This window comes from Phyllopteryx taeniolatus, chromosome 15 (genome assembly GCF_024500385.1).
Source record: "Phyllopteryx taeniolatus isolate TA_2022b chromosome 15, UOR_Ptae_1.2, whole genome shotgun sequence".
In the NCBI taxonomy this organism is placed as follows: domain Eukaryota; kingdom Metazoa; phylum Chordata; class Actinopteri; order Syngnathiformes; family Syngnathidae; genus Phyllopteryx; species Phyllopteryx taeniolatus.
This window is the reverse complement of record NC_084516.1, coordinates 271316-286340: the sequence shown is the minus strand read 5'-3', so window position 1 is coordinate 286340 and position 15025 is coordinate 271316. Positions and strand designations below refer to the sequence as shown.

Sequence of the window (15025 nt, the reverse complement as noted above, 5' to 3'; positions counted from 1 at the left end):
TTGCATGTGCCAAGCAGTCCAGGAGAAGCTCATCCATGCTTTTATCTCAAGTAGACTTGACAACTGAAACCGTCTTCTGACTGGACTCTCCAAAAAGAGCATTAAACAGCTGCAGCTCATTCAGAATGCTACAGCTTGGATTGTGACCAGAACAAAGAGGGCCGAACATCTTACTGCAATTGTCAAGTCTCTAAACTGGCTCCCAGTCAACTTTAGAATAGATTTTAAAGTTCTGCTACTGGTCTATGAATCACTTAATGGTTTAGGTCCCGAATACATGAATGAAATGTTAATGGAATATAAACCTAGTAGGGCTCTGAGATCTACAGACTCAGGTCAAATAGGGGAGCACAGAGTCCATAGCAAACATGGTGAAGCAGCAGCATTTAGCTACTATGGTGTACACAAATGGAACAAGTTGCCAACAGATGTGACGTCAGCCCCAAGTGTGAATGTTTTTAAGTCCAGGCTAAAAGTTCTTATATTTCTCATGCTCTTTACAGCATTTTCCTGTTGAAATGATCTTCCTTGCACTGCACGGTGATGTTATTGTATTTTTAGTCTTCTCTTCGTTTGAAATGTTTTTAATCTGGGTTATTGTGTTATTTATTTTTAAATGCTTTTGATCTTTTAAAACATTGGGTTATCTTGTGTATGAAATGCACTCTATTGATAAATTTGCTTTGCTTTGCTTTGAGAGACCATCTTGTCAGTTCCGTATTCTGCCAGGGGCTCGTTTGACGACGGGACAACGAGGTTCTACACGGCGTGCGTCATTGAAGCTCTGGCAGAACTCCACTGCAAAGGGATCATCTACCGAGACCTCAAGCCGGAGAACATCATCCTGGACCACAGAGGCTACGCCAAGCTGGTGAGTCTCCAAGACTTTTGTCATAGAAGGTGGGGTGACGGTGACAAGAAGTGACACAATGTTGGCTGTTAGGTGGACTTTGGCTTTGCTAAGAAAGTGGGCCTGGGGAAGAAGACCTGGACCTTCTGCGGGACTCCCGAGTATGTGGCCCCGGAGATCATCCTCAACAAAGGTCACGACAGCTCGGCTGACTGCTGGTCCCTGGGGATTCTGGTCTTTGAGCTTCTCAGCGGAAGGTTTGCATGACAACACGGCCGCTGGCGTGTGAGCATTTTAGTATCAACACATCATTCACTTCCTGGTCCCGCAGTCCGCCGTTTTCTGGCTCGGACCCAATGAAGACGTACAACATCATCCTTAGGGGCATCGACATGGTGGAGTTTCCCAAAAAGATCACCAAGAGTGCCGCCAACCTCATCAAGAGACTCTGCAGGTTGTGGCCCAGCAAAGAGTCAGATTGAGAATCTGAAAATTTCACAGTATTTCTCCCTGCGGGCTAATCAAGGGAACAGAGAGCTGCACAGCCATTTTCAAACGCTAACAGCATAAAATAAATATGGGCATGAAAAAGTACAAAGGGTGCAGTAGAGGCAATAGAAACATTCCACAGTTGGAAGATGTTTCTATAGACCCAGAAGTGGGTTGTGGACCGGCTGTAAAAAATGACAGGGGGTCCCTTGGTCTATGACATTACCGACTTACAATGTGTGGAGGTTACAAATGGCATGTAATGAAGTCGTTTGTGCAGTGGCCCAAGAATATATGGTCTTGCTGCAAACAGCATACTTACCATGTTTCACTGGTTTCTTTTATATTAAACAAGTATTTTACATACAAATGGAATAGCGACCGGGAACAGCATGTTGTGTCTTGTGTACAAATTTGAGTTACGTTTCTGCCGTGGAACTCTGCCGTAAGCAAGGGTACACCATGCAGTGAAATATTTCTATAGTATCTCAGATTGGACTTGCCTTTTATCTGGAAAACACCATTATTATGACAGGTACACATTACAAAAGTTAGCACTTTGGGTAAGGGACTTTCCTCAGTGCCAAGTTTTAAGTGAAATTCTGTGGCTGTACCGTTTGCAGTTTTACAAATGGATCTTGCTATATTCATTGAGCACTCAGTTATCATGTTCATCCTCACGTTCTTGGTAAGCACGTTTTTAAAATACTGTATATCATACCAAACCTCCATCATTAGGTTTGTGGGAGTCATTTTCTCCCAAGCATGTGGAAAATGTTTGCCTGGGTAGTCATGGAGTCATTTTGAAGAGAAGAAGAATCAGCTTTATTGTCATGAACATGCATGCATGCACAGGAAATTTGTTCTCTGCATTTTACTCATCACAGTGAACAGACACACTTGTTAGTGGAACACACTGGAGCAGGGGGCAGTTGAAGCGCCCAGGGAGTAGTTCGGGGTATCAGTGTCTTGCTCAAGGACACCACAGCTGTGGGTCCGGGGGATGTTAGTGGATGGTCGGGGTCTTGAATCTGGGTCCCCCGTGGTGGAAGGCGATGACCTTAACCATAGGGCCACAGCTGCCCAAAACATTATGGCTAGATGCTTAGCTAACGTCAGCTTTACAGCGCGCTATCCATTTCAGCTTCAAAAGAGCATGTCTGTGCCATTAAGGCGAGCAACACAAAGGTAATTTCACAAGACAGTAGCCAACTGTCTAACTAAGTGTTCCATTTCCCTTCCAAGCAGTTTACCTCACATACTGTAATATATTCTTTTCCACTGACACTTCAAATCAATTCAACTTTATCCATATAGCACCAAATCAGAACAGTAGATGTCTCAGGGCAGTTTGGACATGAAGCAGGTCTAAGACCACATCTCCGCACTCATTAAAACACCAACTGAACCCCACATGAGCAAGTGGCGACAGAGGCAAGGGAAAAATCCCTCTTGGGAAGAAACCTCAAGCAAACCCAAGACTCAGTGTGGGGTGGCCGTCTGCATTGACTGGTTGGGTTAGAAAGCAGAAGAGGAGAGTGAGAGTGAGAAATCAAACAAACAAACAAATCAGCAAGGGAAACTCCAGATCCATAGGAAATGAGTACAGTTGGTGATGATACCTGGAGCATGAGACATGGAACAATAGGTTGCAAAAGTGTGTGAAATTACAACAGAAAAAGTGACATGACGCTCGGGTACAGTGAACAATTTGCACATCCAAAGCTCAGTGGTAGAGAAGGCCAAAATCATAATTTAAGTGAAGCCCGTTTTTTTTTTTCAATGCCTCTGCTTTGATCAAAAGACATGGGAGCTTTTATTCACTCGTGGTGTCATGGGGGGGGGGGGACATCTTCCTGCAGCTGGAAGTAAATGTGATGTCATGGTGAGTAGGTCTACACCAAGGGTCAGCAACCTGTGCCTTCAGAGCCACATGTGGCTCTTCTGTCCCTCTGCTGTGGCTTTTTTTATTTTGGGGATCTAATTCTAAATTGAAAGATTATGTTATTCCTACATCCATCCATCCATCCATTTTCTGAGCCGCTTCTCCTCAGTAGGGTCGCGGGCGTGCTGGAGCCTATCCCAGCTGTCATCGGGCAGGAGGCGGGGTACACCCTGAACTGGTTGCCAGCCAATCGCAGGGCACATACAAACAAACAACCATTCGCACGCACAGTCACACCTACGGGCAATTTAGAGTCTTCAATTAATGCATGTTTTTGGGATGTGGGAGGAAACCGGAGTGCCCGGAGAAAACCCACACAGGCACAGGGAGAACATGCAAACTCCACACAGGCGGGGCCGGGGATTGTACCCGGGTCCTCAGAACTGTGAGGCTGACGCTCTAACCAGTCGTCCACCGTGCCGCCTTGTTCCAACAATAGTATAATAAAATTTAAATTTCTGTCACTCAAATTATGTGTCACAAATGCTGATGTGTGACACTGTAGCGTATATGGGTCAAATAAAAATGTAATTAATTTACGAGAAAAGAATAAGCGACGCGTTACTTCCGGTTTACCGTCATTTTAAGTTTAATTGTTCAAATCAAACTAATATGTCTCGAAAAGGGCACCACGTCCCTTTGTATCGGTATAAAATTTAGGAAAAATTACGAGAAACCTTTTTATCCGTCCCGTAATCTGAAGGTTGTTACACTTTATGAAATTTTGCGTTCTAGATGATAGAGGTTTACTTAAACTCAGAACACACACAAAATACAACCAAGAATGTAATTTTATAGTATATTTAATGACATCTACAAGGGATCTAGAGGGAAACACACAAAAAGGGTCTAACTATCCATCCATTTTCTTTACCGCTTATCCTCACTAGGGTCGTGGGCTGCTGGAGCCTATCCAAGCTATCTTCGGACAGTAGGCGGTGTACACCCTGAACTGGTCGCCAGCCAATCGCAGGGCACATAGAAACAAGCAACCCCGGTCCCCAGAACTGTGAGGCAGACGCTCTAACCAGTCGGTCACCGTGGCGCTTAATAAGTGATATAGTTAATCAATAAATAATAAATAAGTTAATGTGCTAACCAGTCGCCCACCATTCCAGCGGGTCGAACTAAAGAAAAAAATAACACTAATAATGGTGAAAAGAAGGAGAAACTGCATACAAAAAGGGGAATAGAACATCGTGTGTTTGAGTAAAGTTGGAAACGTGAGTGTTTACTGCATCCGGTGCGGACGGGAGAGAAAAAGAGAGGACAAAGTTGAGACTTTGTCTGAGGCTAGTAATTTCCCCGAAATTATTAGGCACTAATATTGTCGTCTGGAAAGGTTGCTGTGTATACTCACGACCGGAGGCTCAAGCTGGTGGGTGGTAGTTTTCTCTCTGGAAGTGGCTCAGGAAGCCAAGTCTGTTTTATCCCGGCTTTCGCGGTTACTGAGCCGTGTGCCGTGTGCCCGAATAAAGAAAGGGCAAAAGGGTGAGGGGTAGTCCCATGGCCAGCCTGGCTGGCGGGCTCCCAGCAAAACGAGAGGAGAGAAAAAACACGCGAGCAAAACACACGAGTGCCAGGGTTAAGTACCCCAGGGGCGTGTCGAAGAGGGGCGGAGAAGACCACACCCGTCAGCTTGAATGTTGTCTACAAATTTGATAAAATGGGTTTAAAATCATATATTAATATAAAATAACCTCAACTTGGTACTCTCTTTACTCACAGGTCAAACACATGGAATGTTTATACTCAACTCAACTGCTTATGATTCAAATCACATTTCATGCTGCTGGGAGTCAAATCAAGACAAACAATTCTCAAAATCTCACAATTGCGTTTGTAAACGTAAACGATGGATAAAGCGTTTGCTATCTGCTACACGAATGATGTTAAAAAGTACCATTACTCACGACCTCACAGATGGCATCTTATAATCGTGTGTCAAAATTAAGGTGATGTCTTCCTGCCTTAATGTACTGACGTTGTACGCTGAGGTTCAGGAGCCAAAATCAGTTACTAAATATTGCGATTGGCCATTTTCTACAAATATATATTTGATATTGTTAAACGAAGCAGCCCTTTTTAATTCATCGTGACAGTCGACTGCATGCCCCACACACAATAAGGTGATGACGCAACACAGAAGCAGTAGGGGTTGAACCAATTAGTCGACAAATCAATTCATCGACTTGGCCGCTGGGCAATGACGGTTGTTGCTTGAGGATGACTGATTGCCACTCACGTGGTTTTGACACATAACTCTTGCTAAAATCAACAGATTGGGTTCATGTAGCAAAGCAGCAGCGGTGCTAAAACCATGTGGCAATGTATGGCTAAATATAAGACTGGTAAGGAAGGTCACCTGCTAAATAGGCAAGTCTATTCTGAAATATAGGAAATGAACGAGTGCTATCTATGTGTGCTAATGCTTGCTGATGAGCAGCCTCACCACCATATCATTCTGTAAAAGTAAAAGGACAACATACAGTATTGTTTGCTTACACAATGACATGGAGGCAAGCCATAGTCGATTGATAACCTCGTTATTGTCAAATTGAACAGTTAATGTGTCAAAGACACGCAACTGCCATCTCCTCGCATCTCGCCTTGTGTGTATGTGTGTGTCTACTCTGCCACTCTGTCCCTGTCTCTGTTTAGTTAGGGTCGCTGATCCCTGGTCTTCATGAGTCGCACAATAAATTGTAAGGAATGAGATAGCATCTGTTACATTTTGGAAGATAAACAGAATACTTTACAACTGAAATCTTAAAAATGTCTGCTGCAGTGGCAATACTTAATAATGAATGGATGAGTTTGTGTGTGTCAGGGACAACCCCTCGGAGCGTCTTGGGAACCAGAAGAACGGTGTGAAGGACATCCAGAAGCACAAGTGAGACACATGACACGCATCTTGGTCGTCTTTGTCATCGTGGCAATATGTCCTCCTCCAATCAGGTGGTTTGAGGGCTTCAACTGGGATGGCCTCCGCCAGGGAACCATGGATTCTCCATTCACGCCGAGGGTGAGTGGTGGCAACGCGTGCGTCATCAAAGGCTGTTGAACTCAGCTGTCAAAGGCACATTTGTGTCATGTTGGTTTCATGCTGCCATCAGAGGTGTATTGAATTCGCACATTTTATTGCCAGCTACAATGGGTTTTGCTAGTGTTTTGATTGCACACTTGTAAGCAGTATTGAATTAACCACACCATCAAAGACATGTTGAAATAATTCTGCCATCAGTGCCTCCTGTGTTGGTTTTCAGGCCGTCATCAGTGCCGTGTGCTTTTGCCATCAGGTGGATGGCCCGCTGGACAACAGCAACTTTGACGACTTCCCTGTAGACGCAGAGGAGCCGCCCCCAGATGAGGAGTCGGGCTGGGACCAGGAGTTCTGACTGGGATTCTGCTGCCATGCCAACAGGAAGTGAAACACTTTTGACTTTGGGGGCCAATCAAGTCAGAGTGTGTGCACAGGAAATACACATTTCCTCATTTGCTTTGATGTCTTACAGCCATTTCTTGTTTATAATCTTCACAAACAGAAATGGTTCCAGCTCTGTTTCTGCTTTTCTTTTAAGGGGGCTATCAATTAATGTGGGGAAAGTATTGTGATTGTTGTGTTTTTCCATGTGTAAGTGAGTTCATATTATGTCACATGATGATGTCATATAAGTCTGGTATTGTAATAGAATACAGATACTTTGATACTCGGTTAGGCTTAGGTGAGGGAAACCAAGCCCTCTGTCTCCAGGAGTCGGGGATGTACTCCCCCTTCCAGGATCGGGAGAGAGGTGCACGGTCCTTTCTCTAATGCTCCCCACCGTCTCTGTTTTCTCTCTCTCTGTGACGCACCAGCCGGCATTGTCGTCCATAGCAGACTAGGGTCCACACTCCCTTACACATATTAGTGTTTTTTAGGTTGTTTATTTATTTATTTATTATAATGGAGTCGCCTTTGATATATAAATAATAATTATTTTTTAATTGTACTATTCATTAGAGTAGGTATGAAGTAAGAATGTCGTTTTAGCTATACTCAAAAATAATAAACACTGTCATGGCCCTGTGTTTCCAATTGTTTTTCTTTGTGTTGCAGTGTCTGGGTTAGGTTTGGTGAGGGGAACCGAGCCCTCCCTCTCCCGGACACAGGGACGTAATCCCCCTTCCAGGATCGGGAGGGGGGTGCACGGTCCTTCCCCCAACGCTCCCCTCCGTCCTCCCGTTCCCGTTCCTGGTGACGCGCCTGTTGGCGTCATCGTCCATAGTGGACTTGGGTCCACTGTCCATTCCACATTTTTGTGTTTTTAATTTGTGTGTATATTTATCTTTTATCCAGTAATATGTATTTATTTATTTATTTATTGTGGTGGCTTCGCCTTTGCTATATAAATAATAATGGTCGTTTTCAATTGTGCTATTTATTAGGTTAGATCTGTATTGATCATGTATTTTTATATAATTGCAAAAAAACCAAAAACATATTTTTTACAAAACCCCCCAAAAAACAAAAAAATGGCCAAATCTGAAATAGGCTGTGACTTCCGGTCCAATTCTGTGTGCCCAGACAACGTTTGGGCTCCTTGAGCCTTCCTCAGGTCCAATGGCACACAGTCACAGCACAGCAGGTTCGCGATGTTCGCACTCCAGTGAACCAACTCGAACTGAGCCAAAATGAGTGCACATCCTTATATAACCTCTGCTGTCATTGTATTTACTTTTCTTTTTACACCACTAACATTTAGTGTTTCATTGTAGAAATTAACCCCATAATGGCCAAATGATTTGTAATGTCCATATAAATCAATGTATATCCAACAGAATGATGTCCGAACTTGACATACCATTGTTTTTATTATAACACTTGATATATCATCCCTTCTTGTTTTCACTCATCCCCAGGATCCGCGAGGCCGCCAAGACCCACAAGCTGGTGGAGCAGGAGCTGGCACACGCTGTTAACGCCAGCGCCATGGTGCTGACCGAGGCCAAGCTGTCCAGCCCTGAGTTAGGGACACCAAGTGTAGGCAGATGGGTCCAGACGGGACTACAGACGGCCAGTTGGACCCACTCAGTGCACATTTGTACATGAGATGTGCGGGGACGCTGTTACGTGTCAACCCCAAACCATCCCAGAGTGCATCAATGCGAAGTACCCGTGATACAGCTTTTACAGCGCGGTGTGTTGTGTGAATTTCATACCATTTTTGTACCATATTCTGATGTACGCGGATAAAGTGAGTGCAGGGCTCGACTAATGTTACAGGACTACTTTACTGTAGTCCAGAGAACATGTGGCCTGACATGTCATGGATTGAAAAAGAAAAGTGCGCCACAACTCTGCTATTGATGTAGCACTAACCCCAAATGTTTGACTTTTTTTCCCAAAAATACATGTTTTGTAGGTTTTGGATAAATCACTCAAACCAGTGTTGTTGATTTTCAGTTTTTGAGTCGCAGCACAGCCGTGGAAATTGTCAACAGCAGCAAAGTTCTCCAGGCGGAGACAACCATGCTTCTGGATGGAAAACATCTGGTAACCTCTCTCGCCACTAGCTGCTGCCACTTTTTGGCCATCTGATCTCTCACGCACCCTTCTTCTTATCCTCCTCAGTCCGAGTTCCCTGAGGAAGAGGGGCTCCGCTTAACCCTGAACAGCCTGAGTGCTGAGCTCTACAAGCTGGATGACATCCACTGGATCTGTCCACTAATGCACTGTGCTGAGAAGGTAAGGATTGCGAAACACTCTGGCGTGCGTGCTTGTGTGCGTTGTGCCACGTGTGATTGTGTGTGCATCCAGGGGTTGGTGCGTCCCAGTAGTAAAAGCAGCATAAAGCTTAAGATGCCCAAGGTGAAGAGGGAGAAAGAAAAGCTCCCCAAGCAGAAGTCAAACAGCTCGCTCTCAGGTTGGAACAGCCGATAAAACACACCCAAAGTCATCTAGCAGACAAATCGGAATGTGGACTGTTGTTTTGAGCAGGTTACTTTGCTTCCCTCTAGTGGCCTGGTGAGGTAAAATTTGCAGCTGCATGGCCAGCTACTTGAAGCTGCTTTCACACAGCATTCCTTTTCCCCCCTTTCCATATTGTCCACAAATTTATTCTCCTTTCCTTTTTGAGAGCCTCACCCACCGAAATAGCCTTTGTCCTGAGAACATGTGTGCTTGCACACTGCCGATGTAGGTTGCAACATTAACACAATTCGATGTCAGCGTGCCAGCTCCGATTGTTTTCAACACAAAGTAGCATGCGTAGTGATTTTTTAATAAATGAATACCTCTCTGACATTTTCAATCCAAAATATATTTTATAAATGATAATTGGTCCTAAAGTTGTGGCCAGTTGTCAAAGATGTACTGTTTGTAGACGAACTTTTGTAAATCATTTTTGTGCGCACGTGTATATAGAGTACATATTGCGGGCATCGGGCCAAAATCCTTCCATGTCCAAATTTGGTCCGTCTATCCATCCATTTTCAACACCGCTTATTCCGGTAAAGGTCCCGTGACGCTGCGCCGGAGCCTATCCCAGCTGACTTTGGGCAAAAGGTGGACTACACCCTGAACTGGTCGCCAGTCAGTCGCAGGGCACATATAGACAGGGACAACCATTCGCACTCACATTCACAGCGTCACTGAGTGGGAACTGAACCCACGCTGCCCGCACCAAAGTCAGGCGAGTGCACCACTACACCATCCGTGACTTACCTAAATCTGTTCAATAAATATTTTTTCACCAATTGATACTGTTGTTCAGTCCACATGGGACTGTTATTCTTCCAAATGACTGAGCGTTGTAAATTGCTTGCTCTTTGATGATGCAGTGTTAATAAAGACGTAGTTATTTTGTTTTCCTGAAAAGTAATGGTTTTGGACATGCAAGTATTCCACCCAACGCCAATGATATCCAACCTATAGGATACAGCGTGGTTTTTGTGTGAGCGCGCATTTGGAGTTTGTAATCGCTTGTGGTCGTGCCGCTTTAGGAACATGGGATGTCAAGTGTACGACTCCTGAAGCAGAATCGCCAGGCAACTGATGATCTTTTCCGGCCCCTAAGCTTGACCGCCGCGAGTGAGGAGATGCCGTCCTCTTATCTGCCGGCACCCGCTGTCCTGACTGTGGCGTAGGCGGCAAGGATTAGCTGTTTTGGGTTTCCTTACTGTACATTTATTTTTCGAAGCGGTGTCACTTGCATTGCTCCTCCACTGGCCTGCTGTGCAAATGAAAAAGCCTATAATTATGTCACTTTGTCATAAACAGTGTCTACACGTTGCTTGTATGCAGCAGAGCACAGCCATCTTTTAGAAACAACACGATGGAAACCGCCTTCAGACTGAAATGAGACTTTTCGGGGACACCTTGTTTCTACGCCATGCAACCTTCAATGACACCAGAAGCCGATGTGCAGAAATCTTGGACGTTGAACAGAAAAGAAAAACATTGAATGTATTTGTGTGTTGAGCTGTTAATAATACTATTGATAATAATACTGATAATGATGTGCACATGCAAGGTGCTCAAGTGGTTTTGAGTTTGTTTGGCTTGTCGTGACCTCAACTAAAGAGGTCATGGGGGTGGTTCATGATCAGCTGACTCTAGATGTAATGCACCAATGTGAATGTTTGCTTTGCCAGTAGTTCCCAATTGTTCTTATCGTCTTGCTCTCGTGGGTTTGCTGTCCAATCCCCCAACACCCCCCAGGTCCCCCCAACCATCCCCCCCCGTGCGTTCATAAACACAATAGGATCAATCAAGAAATCAAGTTGGCCAAATGGGCAAATTCGTCGTTTGCATAAGCATGTTTAGTCTAAGCTGATGCTTGCTGTGAGGGGCATACAAAATGATAGCGCGTGCAGAAACATGCTTGTTTCCGCTCACGGTCGAGCATTGCCAAGCTCCACTGTAGCCGGGTGCTGTTTCTGCATCCAGTGTGCGCTTCTGCCTTTTTGCCTTCAAGGCTTTTGTGGTGTTGTGCCAAGTAGAGCGACACACTCCAGTGGTGTGTGCAATGTGGCGTTCATTTCAAGTTTACTGTGTCTGGGCTCACACTTTACAGACTCCTTGATGGGGGAAATGTGCGTGTATACGCGTTTACGTCAAATTAGGTGAAGAATATGAATTTTTATTTGTGAACTATTAAATATGTAATGTAAAAATGCACGCCCATCGATGTGATCCATGGCTGTGGCGTCCCTGCTCCTGTGTCCACTGATGCGCTTGGCCAACGTGTTACCATGGTAACCACGTTATCCATTTGGAGCTTAAAGCCAAAGCTTAAGTAGACTCATGAATCACTTATTGATGAAGATAAAATGTTTGTGTACAATGTGTAACTTTTTGAAATTGTATCATCAACTTGTTCTGAACATGTGATTGCAACGTGTATATTGGTTTTAAAAAGAAAGCTCATTGAAGGAAATGTAATTCTATATGTAATATAATATAATATAGAGTTTCATGGTGTAACTAGTTTGGAAGGTAAGCAAGGATGTGTATTGCAGTATAATCAGATAAGTGGGTAGGAGTTTATTGCAGGAAAGCCCCCCCCCCCCATCAGGGTGTATCTGGAGACAATAAAGAACAGATGTCAAGGAAGAAGAGGACTGCGGGGAGCCACTATAGGCATTGAATTCAGGAATGTGGGACGCCGTCTGGAGGCGACACCTGGAGCCAGCTCAAATGGTCATCATTCTGCAGAACAACGATGACGTCAGATTAGACCACGGACCAATCAGATGACAGCGATTCCATACTGGCCCGTTTGAAACATTGTATAAGTCTGGGGTAGAATCAGATAGTTTTGTTCCACTACTCTATCTGCTAAGGATAAGATAGGGATAGTAACGAACCCAGAGCTCTGCAAAATGTATAGACTCCTCTGTCAGGAATAAATTGGTTGGTTTTTAATACATTGTTATGAACGTAGTTCTTTCACGAAAACGAGCACGCTGGGAACCACGAGAGTAATAGGAGATTTTAAACACAGGTTCCTTCAGCACATACCTCAAAGTCTGCTAGCTTGATGTAAAGAAAAAACTACAAATAAAAGAAAAACACCATTGACATGCTAACGTTAGCACCAACAGTCACAATTTTATAACCCTTTAAGCAACGGATATTTAAACACATGCAGATAAAATAACAATAATCACAAGGCATATATTCTTCAACCCCTTCAAAAAACAACGAGTATTATAGCGACTTATTGAGTTAGTATTACAGCAGAAGAAGTCTATTCTTCTTCGTTTGTCCACATGACTATATTATACTGTACAGTACTACCTCCCGGTGACCAAGGTCGGCACACCAGAATATCTTATTAGTACGTCCAAACAGGTCTCTCTGCTGGTCACTTTACTTACAGTTGATTCACTTCTATGTGCGCACCCACACACGCACAGTATTAAAAAAAATTTTTTCATTTTGAAATATTTGTTTTCATTCTATTGTTTGCTTTGTTAATAAAGTTGAATTGGATTGGAAGCAATCCACCTCCATGGGAACCTTGTAAATGAAACCTACCTGGGATTTCAAATTTTCCCGTCGTTCGTTTGACTGCTGGTATGGGCGAGAAGCTCTGAGAGGGATATTTAAAAAAGTATTCATTAACCTGCTTCTTAAAATTGACTGACAAGGAATTACTAGGGTGTAAATAGTACCTTCGCTGGAACTTGTTAGCGGCCGTTGACCTGATTTGGTTTCTTCATTTTCTGGAGTTGAAAGACATACAGGTCCTCATTCTTTGAATGAGGGAAGAGGGAAAATCTAATTTGTCAACACTGTCAAAACAGACAAGGACATAAGGAGATCCGAATACTCTGTTATCTCAAGAAATTGTAACATGATCAGATTGGCCAGGGATATACTAAATAGAGGTTTCTGAAGATGCTAAGTAAATAGGGTGTTCTATGGAACATACATTTAGATTTCTGTTGCATTACAGCTTCCGACTATTCAAAACTGATAGACACTTGATAAAAACAGTTTTAAGGTTTGATCAATTTTAGTAAAGCGGAAAAACTATGGAAAATTTACTTTTTATTGTTTGGATACAAATAGTTGGGTCTCTGGGGTGCCTGCTCAGCCTTCAAGTGTGAATTTATTGAAAAAATGTCGCTAGAGGTGGGAAAGCCAAAGTTGGAAACGCTGTTTACAATTTTCTTAGTTCCATGCACTAGCTCCGCCCCAGTCATCATGGTAACAAATGCAGTACTCTGTATTTGCGTGATGATTTGGACCAGCTTGTGACAAGTGGATATTAACTGCGCTGTAATTCTTCGTGTATTTTGACAGAAAAATTGAAAAAATGGTAAATGGGGTTTCACTTGTACTGTGAATCCCCATTTATTGCGGGAATACATTCAAGACCCGGCGGCACGGTGGCCGACTGGTTAGAGCGTCAGCCTCACAGTTCTGAGGACCCGGGTTCAATCCCCGGACCCACCTGTGTGGAGTTTGCATGTTCTCCCCGTGCCTGCGTGGGTTTTCTCCGGGCACTCCGGGTTCCTCCCACATCCCAAAAACATGCATTAATTGGAGACTCTAAATTGACCGTAGGCATGACTGTGAGAGCGAATGGTTGTTTGTTCCTATGTGCCCTGCGATTGGCTGGCAACCAGTTCAGGGTGTACCCCGCCTCCTGCCCGATGACAGCTGGGATAGGCTCCAGCACGCCCGCGACCCAAGTGAGGAGAAGTGGCTCAGAAAATGGATGGATGGACATTCAAGACCCACCTGCAATAGGTAAAAATTTGCAAAAGACCACGTAATTAATAATAATAAAAAAAGTATTAGCCCTCCTCCATCATGTTTTAAACACAAACTTATTAAAAACACTTTTTAAACACACTGTAAAAATATTCAAGTAAATTCAGAAATTTGCAAACAAAATATGTAGAAAATATTGTACATATTGTAGTGACACTGTGTGATGTTGGTGAGGTTGGCCAATTGGCATAAACCCTTAAACTGTCCCCCTTTAAATCATCGATTAGTAGGTGGAAACATTTTATAGCTACACAACACTTTCTGAATTGCGTGGACAGAACGCAATTCAGATGAGGTCTCTTCCAAGCCTCTCGGAGGTCGTGCGGCCGAACCACGAGCGTCGAAGCATTCTGTTTCGCTCCAGTAGTAGGCGTTTATTGACTTAATTGTAACATGACGACCTATGTGATTTTGCCAGAACTTTTGAACCCTTAAGTTAGAGCTAGTGGGCTGACGTTCGAGACACTCGATCGTTGTGAATCCATCTTTCAGATGAGGTCTCTTCCAAGCCTCTAGGTATTCTTGGGGCCAAGCGGCGACCGTGAAAGCATTCAGTTTCGCTCCAGTAGTAGGCCTTTATTGACTAAATTGTAACATAACGACCTATGTGATTTCGGCAGAACTTTTGAACCCTTAAGTTTGAGCTAGTGGGCTCAAGTTAGACACACTCGATCGTTGTGAATCCACCTTTCAGATGGGGTCTCTTCCAAGCCTCTCGGACTTCGTGCGGCCGAGCGGCGACCGTGAAAGCATTCAGTTTCGCTCCAGTAGTAGGCCTTTATTGACGAAATTGTAACATGACGACCTATGTGATTTCGGCAGAACTTTTGAACCCTTAAGTTTGAACTAGTGGGCTGACGTTAGACACACTCGATCGTTGTGAATCCACCTTTCAGATGAGGTCTCTTCCAAGCCTCTCGGAGGTCGTGCGGCCGAAAAGCGAGCGTCAAAGCATTCCGTTTCGCTCCAATAG

General features: G+C 44.0%; 1 protein-coding gene across 15 annotated transcripts in view; it reads left to right on the top strand.

Moving 5' to 3' along the window:
* LOC133489943 (cGMP-dependent protein kinase 1-like) overlaps positions 1-12196 on the top strand; it is a 37752-nt gene extending 25556 nt beyond the window's left edge. For 8 of the 15 annotated variants that reach the window (XM_061799284.1, XM_061799286.1, XM_061799278.1 and 5 more), the window contains 10 exons: positions 730-871; positions 944-1107; positions 1182-1304; positions 6115-6177; positions 6243-6309; positions 6584-8464; positions 8731-8820; positions 8899-9012; positions 9085-9190; positions 10269-12196. In XM_061799284.1, coding sequence (XP_061655268.1) covers positions 730-871; positions 944-1107; positions 1182-1304; positions 6115-6177; positions 6243-6309; positions 6584-6682 — 658 coding nt within the window. In that variant the 3' untranslated portion in view covers positions 6683-8464; positions 8731-8820; positions 8899-9012; positions 9085-9190; positions 10269-12196. Of the gene's footprint in view, positions 1-700; positions 872-943; positions 1108-1181; positions 6178-6242; positions 6313-6583; positions 8465-8730; positions 8821-8898; positions 9013-9084; positions 9191-9782; positions 9958-10268 lie in introns of those variants that run through there. The other 7 variants (XM_061799282.1, XM_061799279.1, XM_061799281.1 and 4 more) reach the window with 7 other exon arrangements.
* The last annotated feature ends 2829 nt before the right edge of the window (positions 12197-15025 follow it).